The sequence below is a fragment of the Chrysochloris asiatica genome, unplaced genomic scaffold, assembly GCF_000296735.1.
Source record: "Chrysochloris asiatica unplaced genomic scaffold, ChrAsi1.0 scaffold02454, whole genome shotgun sequence".
NCBI lineage: Eukaryota > Metazoa > Chordata > Mammalia > Afrosoricida > Chrysochloridae > Chrysochloris > Chrysochloris asiatica.
Window position 1 is genome coordinate 10,837 of NW_006410972.1, and position 1,610 is coordinate 12,446.

General features: G+C 41.7%; 1 protein-coding gene across 1 annotated transcript; it reads left to right on the top strand.

Annotated features, from left to right (window-relative positions):
- Positions 1–686: 686 nt before the first annotated feature.
- Positions 687–1,604, top strand: LOC102816483 (RAD52 motif-containing protein 1-like; the record flags this gene model as incomplete). Its single annotated transcript, XM_006878069.1, has 3 exons — positions 687–698; positions 971–1,093; positions 1,472–1,604. Coding segments are annotated over exons 1-3 (268 nt in total), but the record flags the coding sequence as incomplete, so codon positions are not given.
- Positions 1,605–1,610: the final 6 nt, after the last annotated feature.

Consider the following 1,610-nt stretch of genomic DNA (forward strand, 5'->3'; position numbering starts at 1 on the left):
CATCTTAACATTATGTTCCCCCTTTTCCCCATTCCAACCATGTCTCAATCCCTATATCCCAGAGCCCTGTTTTTCCAAGCTTGTGCATACATTATTATTTATCTTTTTCCCACTTGGACCATGCAAACCTACCTAATTGTTCTCCCATCTGCTTTGTTCTTCTTCAATTCCACTCTCCCTTCTTGTATATTGCCCCCATCCCAAGCACCCAACCTATCCTGTGTCTATTCCCTAACCTGTGTCCCACCTTCCCCTCCCTCCCCTCACCCTAACCCCACATCCCAGCAATCAGCAAATAATCCACCCCCCTTTAGGATGGGTTCTTTTTCATAGTTTTTTACAGTAGTGGTCCTATGCAGTGTTTCTCCTTTTGTGACTGACTAATTTCACTCAACATAATGTCCTCAAGGTTCATCCATGTTATGCAGTGGCTTGCAGCTTCCTTGTTATTCTTCAAGGTAGCATAATAATCCATTGTGTGTATGTACCACAGCTTGTTTATCCATTCTTAAGTTGATGGGCACTTTTGCTGTCTCCATGTTTTTGCTATTGTAAATAGTGCTGCTATGAACATTGGTGTGCATATATCTACTCATGTTATGGCTCATATTTCTTGTGGGTAAATACCAAGTAGAGGAACTGCTGAATCATAAGGTATTTCTAAGGAAAGGACTCATAACTTAAGCATGGTGGTGGTGGTGTGTGTGCCATGCAGTCAGTTCCGACACATAGCAACCCTGCACAGGGTTTCCCAGGCTGTAAATCTTTATGGGAGCAGACAGCCTCATCATTCTCCTTTAGAACAGCTGGTAGTTTCAAGTTGCTGACCTTTAGGTTAGCAGCCCAACTCGTAACCATTAAGTTCCCAGAGCTCCTACTCTATGAAGCAAGTACCAATAAATTAGGTATAACCTAAATAAAGTCTCTATGCCGGATTTTTATAGTTTTAGTCTGTCTCTGGTATCTTTAGGTTCATCTCGGTACCAAACATAAGGCAGTTCAACATCAGGCCCTTGCCCTAAACAGCTCTCAATGCCAAGAACTTGCAAATTACTACTTTGGTTTCAATGGCTGGTCAAAAAGGATCATCAAGGTAAAGCATGTAGATCTTCGATGATGTCTCTCCTTTCAGTGCTGAAATTCTAGACTTGAGAGAAGAATTGAACTGGGTTGTGGGGAGGCAGTAAGTATCTGAGCATTGGCCTACCATAGAATCTAATCTTAGTGACTTGGATAGTGGGGTCTCATTTTCTCCAGTGTTTGAATACAATGTAATCAGAAGTGTCTAGTAATTCCTTTGTGATTCCTACCTGAATGTAAAGCTATCGGCCACTTCTACTCTGAGCCGGGATTGCTGGAGTTTACCTTTTATTTTTCATAATAATATAAAATGTGTTAATATTTCTCATAAGAAAAGATTTTGAAGTCTCCTTTGATATCTAAGAAGAACCTTTAATGCAAATCCTCACAGGTTCAGGATCTTTCTGACCTTGACGAAAGGGAGAATGAAGATACCATGGCAGCAGCTCAGAAGCAAAACCTGAAGTTCTTCTGTGCTCTAGAGGTGGTGTTGCCAGCCTCTGAGTGCAGGACTCCTGGCATTGGCATAG